At 52.0% G+C, this 20,425-nt stretch overlaps 1 protein-coding gene across 1 annotated transcript in view; it reads left to right on the forward strand.

Annotated features, from left to right (window-relative positions):
- Nucleotides 1-20,425, forward strand: part of Ubr4 (ubiquitin protein ligase E3 component n-recognin 4) — a 111,757-nt gene that overhangs the window by 85,974 nt on the left and 5,358 nt on the right. The window contains exons 84-103 of the mRNA XM_051170919.1: nucleotides 292-401; nucleotides 855-996; nucleotides 1,297-1,378; nucleotides 1,669-1,842; nucleotides 3,560-3,681; nucleotides 4,385-4,582; nucleotides 5,068-5,148; nucleotides 5,367-5,454; nucleotides 5,910-6,037; nucleotides 6,989-7,096; nucleotides 7,452-7,571; nucleotides 8,158-8,348; nucleotides 8,951-9,124; nucleotides 9,399-9,498; nucleotides 12,469-12,687; nucleotides 13,518-13,631; nucleotides 14,926-15,068; nucleotides 15,470-15,595; nucleotides 16,716-16,910; nucleotides 19,062-19,286. Coding sequence (XP_051026876.1) covers nucleotides 292-401; nucleotides 855-996; nucleotides 1,297-1,378; nucleotides 1,669-1,842; nucleotides 3,560-3,681; nucleotides 4,385-4,582; nucleotides 5,068-5,148; nucleotides 5,367-5,454; nucleotides 5,910-6,037; nucleotides 6,989-7,096; nucleotides 7,452-7,571; nucleotides 8,158-8,348; nucleotides 8,951-9,124; nucleotides 9,399-9,498; nucleotides 12,469-12,687; nucleotides 13,518-13,631; nucleotides 14,926-15,068; nucleotides 15,470-15,595; nucleotides 16,716-16,910; nucleotides 19,062-19,286 — 2,840 coding nt within the window. The remainder of the gene's footprint in view (nucleotides 1-291; nucleotides 402-854; nucleotides 997-1,296; nucleotides 1,379-1,668; nucleotides 1,843-3,559; nucleotides 3,682-4,384; nucleotides 4,583-5,067; nucleotides 5,149-5,366; nucleotides 5,455-5,909; nucleotides 6,038-6,988; nucleotides 7,097-7,451; nucleotides 7,572-8,157; nucleotides 8,349-8,950; nucleotides 9,125-9,398; nucleotides 9,499-12,468; nucleotides 12,688-13,517; nucleotides 13,632-14,925; nucleotides 15,069-15,469; nucleotides 15,596-16,715; nucleotides 16,911-19,061; nucleotides 19,287-20,425) is intronic.

Here is a 20,425-nt window from a genome sequence, read left to right on the forward strand (position 1 = left end):
CTACTCAGTCGAGGCTCTTTTTTGAGGTAGTTCTGGGCTTTATCAAGGTAATGCCAGCTGGGGACAAACGTGTTCTCCAAGTTGCTTGGAGAAGTTTCTGCAGAGCAGGAGAGCACTGTAGTCTTTCTCTGCCTGCAGCCAGGGATGCTGGGTTAGCTGGTGGTGTGGACCCTTCACTTTGCCCAGACAGATTTCCAGGCTTCTGCATGGGTAGATGTCGGCTCATGCTATGGGCCTAGAAGAGCAGGGTATCCTCTGAGCCAGCCCCATCTCTTCTCCTGTGTCTGCCAGGTGCTCTTTACCCCAGCAACACAGGCGGCACGGCAGGCAGCCTGTACCATCGTAGAAGCTCTAGCTACTGTCCCCAGCCGCAAGCAGCAGGTCCTTGACCTCCTTACCAGGTACCATGTTGGGGTGGGTGGGGACAGTGGCTAGCACAGTTGAAAGCCTTTCCCTTGTTCTCGGGTAAACACACAGGTCAGCGTTGGGAGGCACCCCTAAGTGGTATGTTACCACCTTGGTCCCTGCCACAGAAACCGGACAGGGCTTTAGAGATATTAGTGGTAAAACAGCAGTGAGTGTTTGTTGAGCGCCTCTGAGCACAGACGTAATTGTCACTCATTGTCCTCTGCAGTCCTTGGGCAATGAGCATGGAGACACAGATGCTCAGAGGCTTGGCAGCCATTCCCTGAAGTGTTGTGAATCCTTAGAGCGAGGGAAGTGTGGGGCTTCTCAGATGACCTCCATCCACCTCGAGGAGGAGGAGGAGGAGGAGGCTGGAAATAGATACAAAGGAGGGGACAACTGGACTCTTGGACTTGTTGATCCTCTCTAAGCTGTGCTGTCTGCTTCAGCTACCTGGACGAGCTGAGCGTTGCTGGGGAGTGTGCTGCTGAGTACCTGGCTCTCTACCAGAAGCTCATTGCCTCGTGTCACTGGAAAGTCTATCTCGCTGCTCGGGGAGTCCTGCCCTATGTGGGCAACCTCATCACTAAGGTGATCTGCTGCCCCTCTCCACTTCTCCTTTCTCTATTTTGAAAGCATTTGTAGAAATTAATTACTTTTCAGACTTTACTGCAACTAGAATGGCTGTGGCAGTCTGATGTGTACATTTGAACTGTTTTGGGGTCAAACAGTCCCTCAGCAATACTTCAGCCATCTTTGTCTTCTTGGAAAGCATTTTTTTTTTTAAGAATTAGAATGAACACGTGATTTTCAAGCACCTTTGGTTGGTGCTGCATCCTGGGATGGTGGTGGAGGTGGCCCCCATCACACTGTGCTTGTCATCCTGTTTAGGAAATCGCCCGCTTGCTGGCCCTGGAGGAGGCCACCCTGAGCACAGACCTGCAGCAGGGCTATGCCCTCAAAAGTCTCACAGGTAGAGGGCCCCCCCCCCCGCCCTTCCCTTGGGTGTCTTGGGGATGCGTTAAGCCTGAGCCTATGCTCTTGGGTGCCAGTTGACTCCTTTCTCTGGGACTTTCCTCCTAGTAGATGGGCTGCACTTTTGAGCTCTTCCGCTGGCCTTGGCTCGCTGAGCATCTGCTCTGTGCTCTGTGCCCTGTGCAGAGGTTTTCCTTGCTCTTTGCTTTTCTGGTTTCTTTGGCTGGCACAAGCCTTCTGTGTTGTGTTCTTGTCCAGAGACCTTATAGCAGTTTCCCTGTCCCTCAGGCCTTCTGTCCTCCTTTGTGGAGGTGGAGTCTATCAAGAGGCATTTCAAGAGCCGCCTGGTGGGCACTGTGCTCAATGGGTACCTGTGCTTGCGGAAGCTAGTGCTGCAGAGGACCAAGCTCATTGACGAGACACAGGACATGCTATTGGAGATGCTGGAGGACATGACCACAGGTAACTCACCTGGCAGTGGGAGCTGGTGAGGTACGCATGTGTGTGTGTTGTCTCCAAGTACCACAGCCCCAGATGGGTTATGACTCAGGTTCAGGAGAGAAGCTCATCGCGAGCCCTGTGGTACATGGTGCTGCAGTCCTAGAGTTGGGCCCCCGTGGGCTTTTCCTGTCCTGAGCTCCTAGAGAAGGAAGGGGCTGGAGGTCTCAGGCTGGTGTATAGTCGTCTGGAATGCTGTCATGCTGTGCCGTCAGTGGCCTTGCTGTGTTCTCCTACCTTTTTCCTGTGGAGCTCCACCCGCTCATTCCCACCCGTCTGGGCTGTTTATCCTGTTAATTGTTGGGAACTTACAGCTCTAGGTTTTGTAGCCAACAGACTGCCCATCTCTTAACTTTCTCATAATCTTGATATTTATGAAGCATATTTGTGCCTGATCACTCTAAAGTTTAAAGTTCTAGGGCCCATTCTACTGTTGGCTTTTCTGGGTTTTAGGTAGTGTTCTTCTCTTAACTGGTGTTTTATGATTTGAGGTTGTGACTTCCTATTTCTGAAGTTCATTGTGGGAATTCTTTAGACACCAGGAGTGATAGTACCTACCTGCTATCCCAGCACTTGGGAGTGTGAGGCAGGGGGATTAGCCTGGGCTACATGACAAAACCCTGCCTCATAAAACTAAGAGAGGAGCCATAGAGATGGCTCAGTGCTTGAGAGCTCTTGCTGCTCCTGCAGGACCCAGGCTTGGTTCCAGCCTCCATGTTTTGCAGCTTAGAATCACCTGTAACTTCTCCCAAGGCACCCCGGCATCCTCTTCTGGCCTCCAGAGGTGCCTGCACTTCAAACACATGCACATACAGACCCACAGACCCACGCACAGATACTTGGGAAAATCAGTAAGAGCAAAGAGGAGAAAAAACATTCTTTAGGCCCCATGCAAGCTGGTCTTCTCCTGGTGAGTTTGTGACTACTGCCTCTGTAAGGACATCTAGGCTGTCCCTGGCATGCCTTCATCCAATTTCTCAGACCTCCTGGGAATGTGGAATTTGGGTGCCTCCCTCCCCCAGCTCTTTACCATTATTGTAAAGAAGGACAATTTGCTTTCAGTTCTGAGGCTGGAGAAAAGAGAAGGTTGTTCTGGTTGACTTTCATACAGAGAGGGTAGCTGTCCTGCTGAGAGACCAGATGTGGGGTAGCCAGAGGGGTTCAGGGTGCTTCCAGCTGACTCAGGGCTCTGTATCCAACACTGCTGTGATTGCTTTTCTCTGTGGCCCTGATTTTTCTCCTTTTGTGGGCTTTTATTCCTCACTAGTATAACAGTTCAAGTGGCCGGGGTGAAGAGCTATCACCAGTGGACTTCATCTGCCTGACTACCCAAAAGAGAAGTCTTGCTTGCCTCTGAGCGCCTGTGCTGGTGAAGGGATGCTAGGTCACGTGAGGTGTGGTTTTTTCTCCTTAATGGAAGTCACGCTCCCAGAGAGAGCAGAGCAAGCATGTTCTGTGATGTAGGGGACTGACTTGGGATGGAGGATTTCTCACTGAGTGTCATCTTAGGATAAGTCCCATCTGCACCAGTTTCTATAGGAACCACTGATGTTTCCATGTAGAGTATGCAGAAGTGTGCCAGACAGGAAATACGTGGCCATGATGGTGCTTCCTTGTCTCCACTCAGTTCATGCAGGTGAAGCTTTTTCCTAACTCACTTGGCCACTCTGCTTTCTGGCAGGTACAGAGTCTGAAACCAAGGCCTTCATGGCTGTGTGCATTGAGACAGCCAAGCGCTACAATCTGGATGACTACCGGACTCCTGTGTTCATCTTTGAGAGGCTGTGCAGCATCATCTACCCGGTGAGCAGTGTGCTTGCTCCCCACAACCTACAGCGACTCTCCCACATTGTGGGTAATTTAGTACCATCCTCGCCAGATCCACTGACAAAAAGTAAAAGCAGGTTCCTGGTCCCCCTCCTCTAATGAGGGAAGCCAGTGGTCTTCCTGCCTGAAGGCCAAGACTAGCCGTTTTTCAAATCGGGGCTCACATCCCATTGCAGGGCAGCAGCAGTTTTGGTGTAGAATTGGGTGTGTTGTCACCTCTTCCTCTTCTGTACCTTGGTTATGCATACATGTCACTTGTGTGTCTTTCCTGTGGTCTGGTCCAGAGACCATTGTCATTGTTGAGGGAAACAACAGTGTCCTCAGTTACTGGTGAAAGAGCATTGGGGTTGGCCTGCCTGAGCATGTCACAGAGAGAAGCCCCTTCTCTGGACCAAGTTTCCAGTGACTCTTGCCTGGCCTTAGACTGGTCAGCATCTCACCAGACAGCACCTTGCTCCTTGTCCCTTCTTCCATTAGGAGCTCTCTCATAAAGCTGTGAGGAGCATGTGCTCCTCGGGTTGCTCGAATCGTGTTTTGGGTACTCTCCGTGATCTCTGGGCCACCTGTTCCTTAGTATGTTGAATGTGTAAGGCTGTGGTGCATTTGCTGTTTTCATCCTGGTGCCCACAGAGCAGGGCAGTGTTGTCCCTGCTCACACCTTCCTCTTCCTATCCTTCAGGAGGAAAATGAAGTCACTGAATTCTTCGTGACCCTGGAGAAGGACCCCCAGCAGGAGGACTTTCTCCAGGGCAGGATGCCCGGGAACCCGTACAGCAGCAATGAGCCAGGCATTGGGCCTCTTATGAGGGACATAAAGAACAAGATTTGCCAGGACTGTGACCTGGTGGCTCTTCTGGAGGATGACAGTGGGATGGAGGTGAGAGCAGAGGCTGTCCTGATCACTCATCAGGAACATGGCTGGTCATACCTGGGTGTTCCTACCGAGTCTGTAGAGTAGAACTAATGGTTCTGGTCTTCCTGCCTCGCCTGCTGGTAAGGCTAATGATCTGTCGGGGCTCTGTCCACTCCCCGCATGTAACAGAGTGCTTAATGGTTGCAGTGGTACTAGGACTTTGTCACTCTTGCTTCTAGCAGAGTTTTCTAGACATTGCAGGTTGATGGAGCCCCAGGAATCCTGGCGTTTTGACCCCACGTGTGGGTCATAGCCCTTGGCATCACCCTGAGCCTTGCAAATGGAGTTTGTTGTGGGTTAAGGGTCTTTGCAACATTGTGTACAAAATGCTGGGTGTTATGCACACGCATGCATTTCCCTAGAGCATAGGCATCAACAGGGCCCTGTGATGAGTGGTGGGTGTAGCCAATGAGCCCTGACTTGTACTAATCCCCTCCTCTGCTCTTCAGCTCCTAGTGAACAATAAAATTATCAGTTTGGACCTTCCTGTGGCTGAGGTTTACAAGAAAGTCTGGTGTACCACGAATGAGGTGTGTGCTTGCCTCTCCCCCAGGGGCTGTGGGCTCCGAGTGTAACCCGGCTAATCAAGGCCCTCCCGTGTAGCCTCTCTAGCCTCACTGCCTTTCTGGTGGTGGAGGCAGCCCATCGTCCTGTCAGCTTGGGGGGCGGCATCTGGCTACTGCAGGGCACATAGCCACAAGGAAGCCTGCTCATGAGTCTGCCTCTCTCTCCACCTTTGTCCACTCAGGGTGAGCCCATGAGGATTGTGTATCGGATGCGGGGGCTGCTGGGCGATGCCACTGAGGAGTTCATCGAGTCCCTGGACTCCACCACAGGTACGGCCTCTCCACATACACCGCTGCACACTGGACCTCAGGCCAGAGCAGACATGTCCCAGAGCCGCTGCTCTGCGTGTCACAGCTGTGGGGAGGAAGACAGCATCTGTGGCCTGATTGTGACATCTGTTGGGACAAGAGCATTGAAGCTGTCAAGGGAAAGATGGAGTTAGCCGACTTGAGTCCAGATTTCTTTCTGCCTTGGCTCTGTTCCATTGACAGTCATATTTGCTTACACTTTGTTATAATAGCAGAAATTTCAATTGACTTAAACGTTGAGCAAGGCTCCCACGGGAGTGAGAGCGAATAGGTTACAGTAACAACCTTTATTGCAGATAGGTAAAGAAGGGAGGGCCAGGTGCACTCAGCCTGGGAAAGGACTGTGTGTGCTGATCTAGGCACTCTTAGTCTCATTTTCAACCTCTCTGCTCCTCTTCGTTTCCCTTTTCTCCCAGATGAAGAAGAAGATGAAGAAGAAGTGTATAAGATGGCCAGTGTGATGGCCCAGTGTGGGGGTCTGGAATGCATGCTTAACAGACTAGCAGGAATCAAAGATTTTAAGCAGGGACGCCACCTTCTAACAGTGAGTTGTGGGCAGTACAATGGGGGCCAGCCTCTCCACAAAGCTGTGGTCATTGAGCCACACTTGGCACTAGAGGGCAGTGTGGTGCAGCAGAGACTCTGCAAGCCCCTGGCGAACCTGGCTGTCTGGAAACCTTTGCTGCTAAGCTCCCACTGCTCTCCTCCTGGCCTACTCCTGAAACTTGGGTGTGTGGCAGATCTCTAGTACCTCTTCAGGTATCAGGGGAGCCAGTGACTGTTTCCCTGGTAACTGCTCTTGTGCCAGTCATTGTAACACACTTCGCCTGTTGTAGGCAGAGCCATTTGTCTCACTAGTCAGGGGATTCCAGAGACACCACAGAAATTCCACTAATGTCCTTACCTTCTAGGGTGTCCAAGGACAGACACTCATATGTCACCTAAACGGCCTTCCTAGTTCTCAGCCTCCATAGGCTATGTGTGTTGGGATATTCTGTCTGCTGCTAGTTCAGTCTTGGTTGGTGCCAGATTGCCCAGGATGGCAGGACACCACCTGATCTATTAAGAGCTACTGTCACTGCCATCGTGTAGGGGGAGTAGCGAACTTGGGAGAATGTTGCCACTTAAGATGTCAACCTGGTATGAGAGCCCAGGGTCACCTTTCCTTGCACTTCAGGAGGATGGCTGCTGATTGAGAGGTCCTCTTAGAGCAGCAGTTCTCAGCCTGTAGGTCAAGACCCTTTTGGGAGTCACACATGCTGATGTGTGATAGCTGTCTCCTGCACATCACAGATATTTATGTTGAGATTCATACCAGTGGCAGAACTGCAGTTAGGAAGTAGCAACGAACTGATTTCATGGTTGGGGCCACCACAGCATGAAGAGCTGTATTACAGGGTCGCAGCATTAGACACTTTGCTATGGCTCCCTCTTCGACACTCGTGTTTGCACACCTTACACACGCTCATGGGTCTGGGCTGGCTTCTCTTGGCAGGTGCTGCTGAAGCTGTTCAGTTACTGTGTGAAGGTGAAAGTCAACCGGCAACAGTTGGTCAAGCTGGAAATGAACACTCTGAATGTCATGCTGGGGACCTTAAACTTGGTGAGGAGTGTGGCCTGCAGGTGATAGAGAGGGAGGTGGCAGTCCTGAGAGGCCTCAGCTCTTGGCCTGGTCCTTCCGCTGTCTTCTCCTGACAGCTTGCACTCATGCTGCTCTGTGGCACCTCAGAGCTCCCTGTCCCTTTGCTGAGTGCAGCCTCAAGCCCAGGAGCAGGGACTCTGTAGAACAGACCCAGCCCTGCAGGAAGGTAGTGCCTCTCCTCAGGGTACTCATCATGTTTCCACGGTACACACATGCATGCACAGTCTCTGGGCCGTAAGACCATGGAAGGCAGTGGAGGTCACCAGCAGTAAGTGGCTGTGGTTGTGTCCTGAGTGTCACTGTGTCCCTCCCTCAGGCTCTGGTAGCTGAGCAAGAGAGCAAGGATAGCGGAGGAGCAGCTGTGGCTGAACAGGTGCTGAGCATCATGGAGATCATTCTAGATGAGTCCAACGCAGAGCCCCTGAGTGAGGACAAGGTGAGTGGGAACCAGCAGTGGGCTTGTTTGGAGCTGGCTAAGCTCAGCCCAGAACGGCTGACTCCCTCATGTTAGAAGTGGCCAAGCTCTACTCAGGGTAATGTAGTTGTGCTGAGCCTGAAACCTTGCGTTCAGGTCAAACAGAGCTGCCAAGGATGGTCTATCAGTCTAAAGGAGCTCATTAGTGGAACCCGGGCTTGACCTCCCTGAGTAGGTAGTGCCACAGTTAACCCTTTACTTCACAGTTGAGAGGTGACTTGTCACTGGTGCAGTCAGGCCTAGGGTTTGGTATCAACCCGCAACCCAGTCTCTCCTGTCTGCACCTGGCTGGAACTTCCTGCCTCCTGGGGTTGGTGATTTGGCCATGCCTGTGCCCCCAACAGTGCCTAGCAGCCTCCATTCTCCTGGAGGGTGAATGTTGCATTGGTATAGTTTGGCTGCCTGAGAGCCATCGCAGCAGCTTGGAAGCTGCTCATTTTCTCCAGCAAGCACCGAGAAGCAGTTCTGCCTGATGGGAGTGGCTGGCCTTCGGGGGTCGGTTCTTGAGCACAGCCACCATCCTGACTTCCACCCTCTTGTGTTGCAGGGCAACCTCCTCCTCACAGGTGACAAGGATCAGTTGGTGATGCTCTTGGACCAGATCAACAGCACCTTTGTCCGCTCCAACCCTAGTGTGCTGCAGGGCCTGCTGCGTATTATCCCGTATCTGTCCTTCGGAGAGGTGGAGAAGATGCAGATCCTGGTGGAGCGCTTCAAGCCATACTGCAGCTTTGATAAGTACGAGCCTGGAGTTTGACTCACGGAATCCCAAGCTAGCTTTGTGAGGCTGAGCAGGGCCACCTGGGGTTTTGTTGAGTGTTTTCTGTCTGTGACCCAGCGATTCAGGGGCCTTGTCTAGTGGGGAGGCTGTCACTGAATCACAGTGTATTAAAGCACTAGCTGTCCAGGAGAGAATGGGAAGGGTATGGGAGTGGAAAGGGCCTGACAGGGTCTGGGGAGCCACATTTACAAAAGCCTGAAGAGGGCCTGGAGAGATGGCTCAGTGGTTAAGAGCACTGCCTGCTCTTCCAAAGGACCTAGGTTCAATTCCCAGCACCCACATGGCAGCTCACAACTGTCTGTAACTCCCAAAATCTGACACCCTCACACCAACATACATAAATGAAAATTAAATAAAATAGTAAAAACAAAACAACAGCTTGAAGATGCGAAGCAATAATGCGAGCCTGGGCACAGAGGCTGGTGGGGGACGAGTCCTGGTCTGAGGATCTCCTTTCCCTGTCAGAGTTTAGACTGGATCTTGTAGGTGGTTCGTCTAGTTGTTAACCAAGAGGGTGCCGGGGACTGTGTCTTCACGCTAAGACTCTGTGCTCTCCTAGGTACGATGAAGACCACAGTGGGGATGACAAAGTCTTCCTGGATTGTTTCTGCAAAATTGCTGCTGGTATCAAGAACAACAGCAACGGGCACCAGCTGAAAGATCTCATCTTGCAGAAGGGAATCACCCAGAACGCCCTGCACTACATGAAGAAGCATATCCCCAGTGCCAAGAAGTAAGGCGCCCGCTCTAGGGCTTGGGGCCCCCTCCTTATACACCTGTGTGCTCTGTGTCCTTCCCCCTTGGGACATGTCCAGTGGCCACTCAGCCACTAGAATCCTGAGGCTTTTCTGCTTGTTCAAGTGCTCAATTTTATCTGGCTTCTGAGCCGGCTTTGCCCTTAGTGAGTCCCCATTACGTTCTTGAAAGATCTGTTGTAACAAGCCAAACCGAGCAGCAGATTCCAGCACTGCCCACTGGCTGCTGATGTGCCCTTGTCGATTTTGCAGTTTGGATGCTGACATCTGGAAAAAGTTTTTGTCCCGCCCTGCTCTGCCATTTATCTTGAGGCTCCTTCGGGGACTGGCCATGCAGCACCCTGCAACCCAGGTGAGTGGCCAGCATGTCTGTGGACCTCACTCTGCAGGCCGGACAGGTAACAGGAGGAGTCAGGAGCAATCTGTGTAGAACCAGCAAGTCACTCATAGTGTGGTTTCCCCTGGGACATAAGGCTCATCTCATTCTCTGTGTGTGCGATGGTGAGTTCCATGCTGTCTTAAGCAGGGCTCAGCGTGCAGTGGGTGAATTGTGAGAGTTCTGGGTGACAGTTCTGATTACTAGCTGGCTCAGTCACTGGAATGTTTGAAACGCCATCATCACCATTTCCTGCTTTGCCTCAGGCAGCTGACAACTCTGCAGCCCACTCCTGATCTCTGAGCGCTCGTGGTAACCCCTCACGGATCCTCACCCACCCCACACAGATGATGTGGGCTGCAAGTTTCTTTCCATCCCCTTTTAGATAGTGACAGATTCCTAGGCTGTAACTCACTGGAGAAACATCTTGCTGAACTGTAGTATATATTCCAATCAGCAGTGACCCTGGTACTAAGCCCCTCTTCTGCACTTGCATGGTGTCCACACTCCTTTGTGCTCCTCCCATAGACCCCTGCCGAGCTCTCCATTTCTGTAATGTTTCAAAAGTGGACCCATGAAATGTGTAACCTTTGGGGTTGGCCTTTTCTGTCCAGCAGGATTATCTGAAGGTTCTTCTGGGGACATTGTGCTGTGTTGTGTCCTTCCTATTGCTGAGCAGTGTCCTACCATAATGATACATCTCACTCCTTAACCATCCACCTGTTAAAGGACAACTAGTCATTCTCTGGCTTTGTTTGAATGTTTTCATTTTCTGGGGCAAGTGCCTAAGGTTGCAGCTGCTGCTGGTGGGGTAGTACTTGGATGTTTAGTGTATAGGAAGCTGCCAGAAAGGTAGCTCAGTAAGTAGTAAAAACACTTAGCATGCCCCTGACCTTCTGAGTTAGATTCTAGAATCCACAAGAGAGTGGAGGGAGAGAACCTGCTTGCACAGTTATCCTTCACACACAGGTGCTCACACTCACATTGACATACCACGCCTACCCATTATAACAAGAAGCTGCTAAACTCTCTGGAGTAGCAGACCCACTTTACATTTCTAGCAGCGAGTGAGTGGCCCAGGTCTCTTTGTCTTTGCCACGTTTGCTGGCTACTTTTACCCCAGCCATACCACTGGAGTGTGGTGATGCCTGGTTGTGGCTTTTGACTTGCGTCCCCCTGGTCGGTCCTGATGCTGCACAGCTTTCCTGTGCTTTGCCTGCCTTTGCATAAAAATAGTTCTTCCCATCTTCATTTTCTAGGTGGATGTTAGACAGTATAATGCTGTGTTGTGAGACTCCATACAGTTAATTGTTCTGCTTTTATAATGTTCCTCGTGGAATATAATTCTGCATTCTCATTTGGTAGCCTGTTCTGATAATTCCCCCCAAAAGTCTAATGACACAGTCTTACTCAATCTGGTAGATAGCCACAGTGGATTTGCCTCTATATAAGATTTTGCTTACATTGTTTCCACTTCCTTGTAATAGCTGGCTTTTGCATAGGATACCAAGGAACAGAGCTCTGATTTGGCCAAGGGCAACATATGATGACTAGTCACACATCTTACGCTGCGGGCCTAGCTGGCCAAGTCTTCCCAATGAAGCCCAAGCTAGCCTCAAACTCCCAGCAGTTCTCCTGCCTCAGTTGCTGAGTATGTGTGCTGCCATACTCAGTGCAGGAGTGAGGACCTCTCCCAAGGACAGTGCCACTCGTGCTGCCAAGAAGTTAGATGGTTGATGGGTGGGTGCTGGGCTTTTGCGGGATTTGGCAATGGTTGGCCAGTGGCTGCTCACACAGAGAAAGGACTCTGTCCAGTCCTGTGGTTGAGTGAGGGGGGATGGCAGTGGCATCAAAGGAGATAGAAGAGGCTGAAGGTATGGAGAAGAGGGGTGGCCAACAGGCCCTGCCTGTGTGGGCTGCCCTCCGTGTTTGTGTATGAGCTTCCTGTTGACAAGGCCTTGGTGATTCCCCTACTCCTACTTCACACACGGTTCTCCATGCATGCACGTGCACGCTCACAGTACACACATAAGTGTTGAGTTTAGGGTGTGAGTGCCTGTGGAAAGTTTGCTTGGTCTTAAACATGGGCTCACTCAGCACTTAGGAACACAGGCATGAGATAACATGCAGTTTTGCTGAGGTGTGGGTTTGCAGGGCGCCTCTAGTGCCGGTGGATTTACGAGTTAGTGAGTGATCTGAGGCAAGCAGCTTAGGCTTGACCTCTCCAGTTGACTCTGTTGTTTTCAGTTTTTCACCACACATACAGTAATTCCACCGCTAACGTGATGGCGGGTGGGATGTCCAGGGATGCTGAGACCACCCACAGCCTTTCTCAGCTGCACCTGCCTCAGCTCCCATCACATGGTGCTACAGAACCAGGCAATCAACCTTGCCAAGAACAGAGTTGAGAGCTGTTTAACTGTGTGTCACTTCCATTCCCACATGCTGGGAGAACTGCCACCAGGTTTGATGGCTACAGATATATCCATATGTAGAACTTAGGGAGCTCCTGGGAATTGAGGGCTTCTGGCCGGGGTGCTCCCACATGAGCCCTGCTGGGTGCCCCACTGTTTTTAGCAGAATGCATTGCTTCACTTGCTCTCTCATTTTCCATCCTTACTGCTGCCTTGACATTATCCCCATTTTACATGTGAGAGCACTAGAGCTGGTGAGTGGAGTAACTAGTTAGAGGTCACCGGCAAAGCCAAGCCTCCCTGTTGCTTCTTTTGCAGTAGAGAATTTCAGGCTCTGACTGCTATGAAGCCAGTGACACAAGCTTGTGCACTTGGGCTGACGGTAGAGTATTAACTGGGCCCTGGTGCCAGGCTCCCTCCATGGTTGGACGGGTTATGCATGCTGGCTGACGGTCCAAGGCTTAGACCAAGCCCCAGTGGAAGGCTGGCTCCATTACTAGATACATACATCTCACTGGTTCTCTTTTCTTAGGTTCTGATTGGAACAGACTCCATCTCAAACCTGCATAAGCTAGAGCAGGTGTCCAGTGACGAGGGCATTGGGACCTTGGCTGAGAACCTGCTGGAGGCCCTGCGAGAACACCCTGATGTGAACAAAAAGATTGACGCAGCCCGCAGGGAAACCCGCGCAGAGAAGAAACGCATGGCCATGGCCATGAGGCAGAAGGCTCTGGGAACGCTGGGCATGACGGTAAAGTCTCCACAGGCAGACTAGTGCTGGGCTTGGTGCTGTAAACACTGCACAGAGGAAGGTGCAGGAATTAGCAGTTCTGGGGAACTTTCAGGTGTGGCTACTGTTATACCACACAGGTGGCACCTAGGGTAAAGTGACCTGGCAGGCTCGTACAGACAGTAAAAGTGGAGATACTAAGTACTGTGCATCCAGGATTTGCTGCATGCAAGACACTGCAAGCACTTCACAGATAAGGTGTATTTAATCCTCCCGTGGCCCTGTGCCTTGACATCATTATAGCCATTTCCAGATGAAGAAAGTGAAACACATTGGCCACGGCACATGGCTACCAAGTGCTGGACAGGACTTTGAACGGGTCTGACAACACAGAGGGCTCTGTTGTCCTACTTTGGAGGAAATGGTGGCCCTGGAAGAACCTTGTCTTAATAAGCAAACTTGTGTGTCAGCAGTTTGACACTTGTTGGGAACAGTAAATGATCAGAACACAGCAGCCCTTGGCAGCTTAGACATAGTGATGCTGGCACAGAGTGAAGGGGCTTTTTGGTAACAAGTGGCAACATGGCACTATGCCAGCTTCCCACTGCATGATTTCCTCTGCTTCAGTGGCTTCTGAACGAATCCAGGGCTTTCAACAGAAGGCAGTGTAGCTTCGTGATAGAGCGCTTGCTACTTGCTTAGCCTAACGAGGCCTGGGTTCCACCCCTCAGCGCAGCAGCCGGGCTCTCCTCGCCACACAGCATTCCTTTGTCTCTGTGTGGTCATTCCAAGCCAGGTCGAGAGGACATGTGGGAATTCTCTTAGGACATGCATTCTGTGTTCCCCTCCAGACAAACGAGAAGGGCCAGGTGGTGACCAAGACTGCACTCCTGAAGCAGATGGAGGAGCTGATTGAGGAGCCTGGCCTCACGTGCTGCATCTGCAGGGAGGGATATAAGTTCCAGGTACATTGCTGGGCAGTGGGTGGCTGACATGCTCAGGCTATGCTGGCGCAGCCTGGGTCTCTGTCTAGACAGACTTACCTGTCTCCTGCAAGTCATTTTGTTTGTACTGACGCAGGCTTATGATTTGGGAGACTGACACAAGGGCTGGCTGCTGGCCTTGTAGGCAGGAAGGCAAAGTGACCTGAGCATGAGCATTGTTGGCACCTGAAGAGACTACCTTTGAGCATCCTCTGTCAATGCCAGGGCACCCGGGCAGAGTTTTCTGTAAACCAGGGATTTGTGTCTTTAAACCCCGGTAAAGGCCCCAGTTGATAGGTAATGTGCAAAGGGTGCATAGCAAAGCCAGGATTCCAGGTGAGGTTCTGCTGACCCCAGGCCTGGGCACTTCAGGTCACCTGCAGCCCTTCTCTTCAGGACGACTGAGCAACTAGAGCCTCACTTTCTAAGTGTGCCCAGTGAGGTGACGCCTGTTCGGAGCGATGGAGAGGTAGCCTGTTTGCCTCCTGGCCGTACCAGGAGGGACCTCTTCCTCTTTAGCCCAGCTTTGCTCCCAGGCTGTAGAAGAACAAGTGTCCTGGTTGGTATAGCTGTCCAACAGCTTTGAAAAGCAGGTGGTCATGGAGACACTGTGCACTTCTAGATAGATGGAGCACAGACAGGGGATGACCTAGGCTTAGGTCTCTGCCCGCTCTGACCCTGAGTAATATATAAAGAATAGAAGTGGGAGCTGGGCGTGGTGGTGCACGCCTTTAATCCCAGCACTTGGGAGGCAGAGGCAGGCAGATCTCTGAGTTCGAGGCCAGCCTGGTCTACAAAGAGAGTCCAGGACAGCCAAGGCTACACAGAGAAACCCTGTCTAGAAAAGCAAAAACCAAAACAAAGCAAAACAAAGAATAGAAGTGGGAGTATAGTTCAGGGATGGGGTGCTTCCCTAGCATGCACAAGGCTATGGCTTTCATTCCTAGAACCGTGTGTGTGTGTGTTTCACACGTGCACGCACACACAGAGGCTTAGCTCATGGTTCTGGAGGCTCAAGAGTGAGATGTTGGGATCTGCTGGGTCTCTCTATTAACCCCACAGTGGGGCTCTCATAATCACCTCTTAGATGTCCCAGCTTCTCTTAGTAGTAGCCCAAGGAATTGAGCCTCAGGAGTTTGTGCCAGCAAAGGACGCTCACACCAGAGTGACCACTTTCCCATCTGAAGGGGGCTCTCGGCTCTCCATGTCTTACTGGCTCCTTGCACTGCTGGGCAGGGAACTTCTCCTTACTCTCCTTTCTGTGCTGTCCTTGCAGCCCACGAAGGTCTTAGGCATTTACACCTTCACCAAGCGGGTAGCCTTGGAGGAGATGGAGAACAAGCCCCGGAAGCAGCAGGGCTACAGCACTGTTTCCCATTTCAACATTGTGCACTACGACTGTCACCTGGCTGCCGTCAGGTAGGCTTTGGCTCTGGCAGAGTGGCTTCAGATGAGTGGGCCATGGCTTAGGGCTGGGCTGCTGGGGCTGAGCCTACTGACTGTGGCTTCAAGCTTGCTTTTGTGATCTCCAAGCAGTAGGGCACCTGCCTCAGCCCCCCATAGGGCCACAGAGCTGTACTTGCCATCTGAGAATATGTGGCTTTGGCTGTCTGGCCTTGGCCAAGGCTGCTGGACGCAGCCCCGCTTGCCAGAATTAGTCTGTCCGAGTGAAGCAGACATTTACCCATGGCACTTACAACAGGCCAGCTCTCTCCCCGGGGCCAGGGCTAGTGGTTGGCAAGCCCTCAGCACCCAGGTGCCTCATTGCCAGGTTAGTCCCTGCAGCTGCTTGTCCTGCTCTCCTCCCTGTCCCCATCCAGGTTGGCTAGAGGCCGGGAAGAGTGGGAGAGTGCTGCCCTGCAGAATGCCAACACAAAGTGCAATGGGCTCCTTCCAGTCTGGGGCCCCCATGTCCCTGAATCAGCTTTCGCCACTTGTTTAGCAAGGTGAGTATTGAGTGTTGTCATAGCAGAAAGGGTAGTTTCCAGGAAATGGAAAGAAATCCGCTCAGCCTGGCCCCTGGTGGTGCCGTCTCCTGGACACGTCACTGGGCATCCGTGTCTGTCTGTGCTTGCTGACCACAGAGCTGTTCTGAGCAGGTAGACTAAGCATAGGGCTGACTGGTGACCACTGAGGTGAAACCAGCATCCTCAGTTTCTTGGGTACCATGTAAAATTTTTTATTTGCTCTCCTCCTAGACCTCTGACATAGGCCTTAGGCCAGAATTTCCCAAAGTTCACTTCTGTGGTATTGCTCTGATGCTTATATTATGAAAATAGCTGGGGGTGGAGTTGGGTGGGAGTTCCTTCTGAGGCCTCTCTGTGCCCATACACTAGCTGTTTCCAGCACCTGTAGCTCCTCTGGATCTTCTGTGTTCGGAGGCCTTGTGGAGTCTGGTTTAAAGCTCAGGGGTATGAGGTGCTTGGCACTTAGACCAGACAGCTGAGGTAATAGTGGCAGAGCCATGGTGGCTGCACACATGAGTAAACTGGGGCACAGGTGGAGTCATTTAGCTAGGGCCATCCAGCTAGTAAGAGGTGGAGTCGATTGTATATTGATTCAGGAAGGGAAAACAAAAGCCCCAGCAGGATATTGGAGAGTGAAAAGATCATTAAGGATAAATCACCTTGTCACCAGAATGAGTGAGTTCCACATTTCTCCAAAATGTATCATCACCTATGGCCATGACATCTGTCAGTTAAGAAATGATCCCCAGCCAGGCACAGTGGCGCATGCCTGTAGTCCCAGCATTTGGGGAGGCAGAGGCAGGCAGATCTCTGAGTTAAGAGGCCAGCCTGGTCTACAGAGTGAGTCCTGGACAGCCAAAGCTATACAGAGAAACCCTGTCTTGAAAAAAATGAAAGGGCAAAAAGACCCCCAAAGTGGTAGGCTCTTGCCCACATTGAGAACATCACGTGTAGTCACATCAGCAGCGATGTCCTAGGTCTATCCTCCTGATAGCCCGACTTGTCCTCTGCAGTCAGCAGGCTGCAGTGTCCAGAAAGAGTGCTCTGCACTCTAGCCCAAGCTCTGACCAGGAGTCATGTTGGCCCTCCTTCTCCCTAGGCACAACACTTACCTCCAGGAGTGCACGGGCCAGCGGGAACCCACGTACCAGCTCAACATCCATGACATCAAGCTGCTCTTCCTGCGCTTCGCCATGGAGCAGTCATTCAGTGCGGACACCGGCGGGGGCGGCCGAGAGAGCAACATCCACCTGATCCCGTACATTATTCACACCGTGCTTTACGTCCTGAACACGTCAGTACTGTGCGGCCCCGGGAGCCTCCTTAGCGCACACTCCTGCACCACTCTGCTTAGCTAGATCTCCACACTTCTGAGGGTTGTCCAGAGTACAGCAATGGCAGTGACTTATTCCCAAAGCTGTCCCACCCCCACTGTGGACAGTTTGGGGCCTCTAGTCTTGGGCTGGGCCTCTAGTCTTGGGCTGGCCTTCAGAAGAAGCAGGAAGGGAAAAGCTGCTGCTTCCACTTTCCAAATGAGGGAGCGTAGGTGAGTCTCCTTATGTCCTTAGTCAGGGCACACAGCCAGTAGAGCTGCAGCTTCTGGTGGGTCTGCCGCTGCTGTATGAGTGGACCACTGGCTTTCTTGGCCCATCGGTAATGCTTCTGGCAAAGATAAGAGGGGTATTGAATATTGGGAAAGCACCTGACCAGTAATGTGGCCAGGAAGAAAGAGCTGTTTGTGTCTGTGAGGGGCAGAAGCCCTCCCACTCACAGCCAGGCTTAGAAGCAAGTTAAGATACCTCTGTGAGTATAATTTTGGGTTGTGGGGTTTTTGTTGTTGTTGTTGCTTTGGTTTGGCTTATTTGACTGGGTGCAGACCTGCAGACCATTCTTTCTGAGATCCATAGCTTTAGTGGGCAGAGCTACCGCCATGGGAAGACTGGGCACAGTCCACCCACGAAGCTACCATGCTGTTGAGGTACCAAGGCAGTAGTCGCTCATCTGTTCCCTGTCAACAATTTGTTTTCCCTTCCTCCCTTTTCCTTTTGAGATACAGTCTGACCTTGAGACTGCAGGCTTCATTGTTAAAGCAGGGCAGGGCTCTGCATAGCACATGACATCATCCACCAAATGCCCTGGCTGTCAGAAGAGACACCTGGCATTGCCAACAGCACAGGCCCTCTACTGTCTGGACCCTGCTGCAGGCCCCAGCAGTGCTAATTGCCAGTGTTGTTGGGGCCCTGATAAAGACTGTGGGTTTTGCAGAGACATGTCTCTTGGCAGCATGAGCTAGAGTGAATTGCTCAGGCAGAGACCAGTGCGGAAAACACTTCCCAGGATTGACCCTGCCAGATGGAACTGGTAACAGCTCTGTTGTAGTTGCCTTGGGCAGGCAGGGCTGACCCTGAAGCCTCCTCAGACACAGGCTGCTTCCTTTGCCAGCCGCTGGACAGTGGCATGAGCTTGGTCATAAGGCTCTTGGACCTCTGATAGGCCGTTTACCCACAAAAGCAAGTTTGCTGCTCAAGTGAGCAAACCCAAGCCTGAGGTTCCCCACAAGGATGGAAATACAGTTAAGGCTCCAGCTAGGTCTGGCATGCCTGTTTTGCAGGAACAAAAGAAAGCAAGGTATTTTTGCACCATCCTCCTGTGTCCTCATAGCCTGTGACTGTGGCCGTGCTACCTGCAGCCTGGACACTAGGTTTCTCTGTGGAGGTGGTTTGTCTTCTCATAGACGAGCACCAGTAGTTATAGGGACCCTGCTAGAGATTCTTGGCCTCTTTGTGTGGGTCCTGGCCATTGGCAAGACTTTATCATCAGAAAAGAGTAGAGTTTATGACAGATTCTAGAACAAGGCTGGGGGCCTCATGCTGGTCTTCTTGGCTTGGCACTGTGCTTAGTTCCCAGGACTGTAGCATGCTCTGCTGTACAGTTGGGACGGGTGGGTCTTATTGCACCATGTTCTTATGTGGATTGGGTGAGGTACTCCACATGCAGCGCCAGGCTGACTGACCGTCAATGTGCTGTGCTCATCAGTACCCAGCTCAGGCAAGCAGCAGCTGCCCACTGTAAAGAAAATGCTGGTGACGGGGAAGGAGGATAGGTCGTGAGCAAACAGCCAAAGAGGGCCCTGGGTACCAGGGACACATGCAGTGCAGACCATGTCTGCACAATAGGATGCATGGAGAAGGTAGGCTGTTGACTACATCCGAGAACCCATTCTATAGCGTTACTGTTTTCTAGCAAGTCATCTCCCTTCCCTGAGCTCTGGAAAAACTAGGACAAGTACACTTTGGCCCAAGAGCCAGGAAGTTCTTGAGACTATGTTAAGGTGACACAGTCTCGCACCTGAAAAGAGGAAAGTCAACACACTCAGAAGCTTGCCCGGTGCCATCCTGGTGCGCCCTGTCCCTTCTCCACTGCCATTGGAATTCTTTTCTTCCAGAACCCGAGCAACATCCCGGGAGGAGAAGAACCTCCAAGGCTTCCTAGAGCAGCCCAAAGAGAAGTGGGTAGAGAGCGCCTTTGATGTAGACGGGCCCCACTACTTCACCATCCTAGCCCTGCATGTCCTTCCCCCTGAGCAGTGGAGAGCCACACGTGTAGAGATCCTACGCAGGCTGCTGGTGGCCTCGCATGCCCGGGCAGTGGCTCCAGGAGGAGCAACCAGGTCAGTACTTGATTTGGGAAGCTGCCACAGTCGGTGTCTTCACAGTGTGTCATGGCTGTCACAGTTGGTCATGAGTGCCTGGTGAAGATGTGCTCGTTTGACTTGGCTGTTGGCTCTGGCTCCAGTCTGTCACCTAGGCTGCTGGCTGACAGTTGCTTGAGCACTTCTGGGTCTCATGTTCAGCCACTGAAAAGGTGACTCTTGAGCTTCCATTTGTCAAAGATCCAAAGAGGAAGACAGCCATGCCTAGGGGGATATGGCCAGAGAGGCAGTTAGGACCAGCGAGGCTAAGCTGGGGAGCCAGACTTTCTGGCTCTTGCTGGCTTTGGGGTAAGCTAGGGAAGTTTCAGTGTGGCTGTGGCTGGGGATTTCTTTTCTAGTGACGAAAAGCTTGTCCTCCTTTCTTCCTGTCCTGTCTACTCCGCATTCCGTAGGCCTTCCAGAACCTCTGCAGTCATGTGCATACAGGAAGTGGTCTCTGTTTTCTTGACTTGGTATTGCAGTTTGTCTCAGGTGGGCTTATCTTAAAGAACCCTCTAAAGTGAGATCCAGGCCTTCCTCCCATGCTCCTGGACAGTACCACAGTGGTCACGGCGCACAGACTAGATCTAGCCAGTACTTGAGCTGATAGTGGTCCTGACTAGTGCCTACCTACCCTGGGGAGCAGCACTACAGTGTGTGGCCTGTGGCTCCGTTGTGCCAGTGAGTGCCAGGTGTCCTGTGTGGCCTTGTATAGCCTCTGAACGTGTTAGCTGAGACTCAGGGATCATCTCCACAGTTACGGCCAGCACGGGAGCAGGACAGCATCCTCCGTGGACAGTAGTGCCTGGGTTGGTCCTCCTGGGGCCTTTTATTAGCTCTAGTATTTGATGTCCCCAGAGTGACCAGGTTGCTGCTGTCTTGTCGAGTTCTCCCAAGAACCAAGTGGGAAGGAGTGAGTGTTAGATTCCTGCTCCCAGACCAAATACGTCATTCCCAGGACATCCCAGGAACCCTCATGTTAATAGTTAACTAGCTGCTTGAAGTCAGGTTAGGCCTTCAGCTTACACCTCTAAATGAGCAAGATTTGCATTCGTGGCACACAAGATGGCCGTTTTATCAGGCAGGCTCACGCAGCAGCATGCGGGCCAAGCCCACCG

The sequence above is a fragment of the Acomys russatus genome, chromosome 29 (assembly GCF_903995435.1).
Source record: "Acomys russatus chromosome 29, mAcoRus1.1, whole genome shotgun sequence".
Taxonomy (NCBI): Eukaryota; Metazoa; Chordata; class Mammalia; order Rodentia; family Muridae; genus Acomys; species Acomys russatus.